At 44.4% G+C, this 859-nt stretch overlaps 1 protein-coding gene across 1 annotated transcript; it reads right to left on the bottom strand.

The window, feature by feature from the left end:
- Positions 1-62: 62 nt before the first annotated feature.
- Positions 63-449, bottom strand: PCYB_021160 (VIR-like CYIR protein; the record flags this gene model as incomplete). Its single annotated transcript, XM_004220466.1, has 1 exon — positions 63-449. A coding segment is annotated over one exon (384 nt), but the record flags the coding sequence as incomplete, so codon positions are not given.
- Between the last annotated feature and the right edge of the window lie 410 nt (positions 450-859).

Raw genomic sequence — 859 nt, 5'->3', positions numbered from 1 at the left:
TTCTCGGTCATAATAAGATTGGGATTTTTTCTGGTTTTTTCGGTCATAATAAGATTGGGACCTTTCCTCGTCGTGGTAGTAGGCAGAGTTCTTTCTTCTTTCATTGGCGCCTCGTCGAGAGGGGTTGTATCTCCTCCTCTGATAATAGTCGTCGTCTTCATCCTGATCGTAATCATCCTGATCGTCAGCGTCCTTCCTGCGATACTTCTGCTTATCCACCTTGTCATGCTTATCGTAGTCCTCCTCTTCTTCTTCACTGTAGGAGTTACGTGTTTTTTTAAATTCCTTTTTATTATTGGCGCCTTTATGATTACTAGTGGTGAATTTTTTATATTCGTCAGCAAATACGTTTATATTTTTTTCAATGCTGCCAAAAGTGACGTTGGCAGATCCGTCTTCTACGTTGTATTCGTCATACCAGTTTTTGACGCTGGTGAAGAGTTCATCTCCTGAGAATTTTGACCAAGAATTTTCAGTCATGGATTCGTTTTGGGGTTTCTCCATGAGTTGTGACTCTCCTTTTAGCATTCTGCTGACTGGGAGGTGGTAGGGTCGGGCGCGAGGGACGGCCTGCATAGGGTGACGAAGGGAGGGAAAGGAATGAACGGAATGGACGGAAAGGACGGAATGGACGGACTGAACGAAATGAACGCGGTTCGATGTTTACAGGGATGCATAATTGTAGAAAGGGGGCGGTATGTTCGAATGCGCAGACTCATCCGCTCGCATAGAGACATATCTCGTCTCATTTGTGAGCTGCGCTGGGTCTTACATTTTTATCGGCGTAGAGCCAGGTATCAGCAAGGAGGATAGCCGCCAAAGTTATAATAGGACGTGCTAACATATTCATTTTATTTAT

This window comes from Plasmodium cynomolgi, chromosome 2, assembly GCF_000321355.1.
Source record: "Plasmodium cynomolgi strain B DNA, chromosome 2, whole genome shotgun sequence".
Lineage (NCBI taxonomy): Eukaryota > Apicomplexa > Aconoidasida > Haemosporida > Plasmodiidae > Plasmodium > Plasmodium cynomolgi.
Note: the sequence above shows the minus strand (reverse complement) of the source record. Positions and strands in the feature narration are given on the sequence as shown.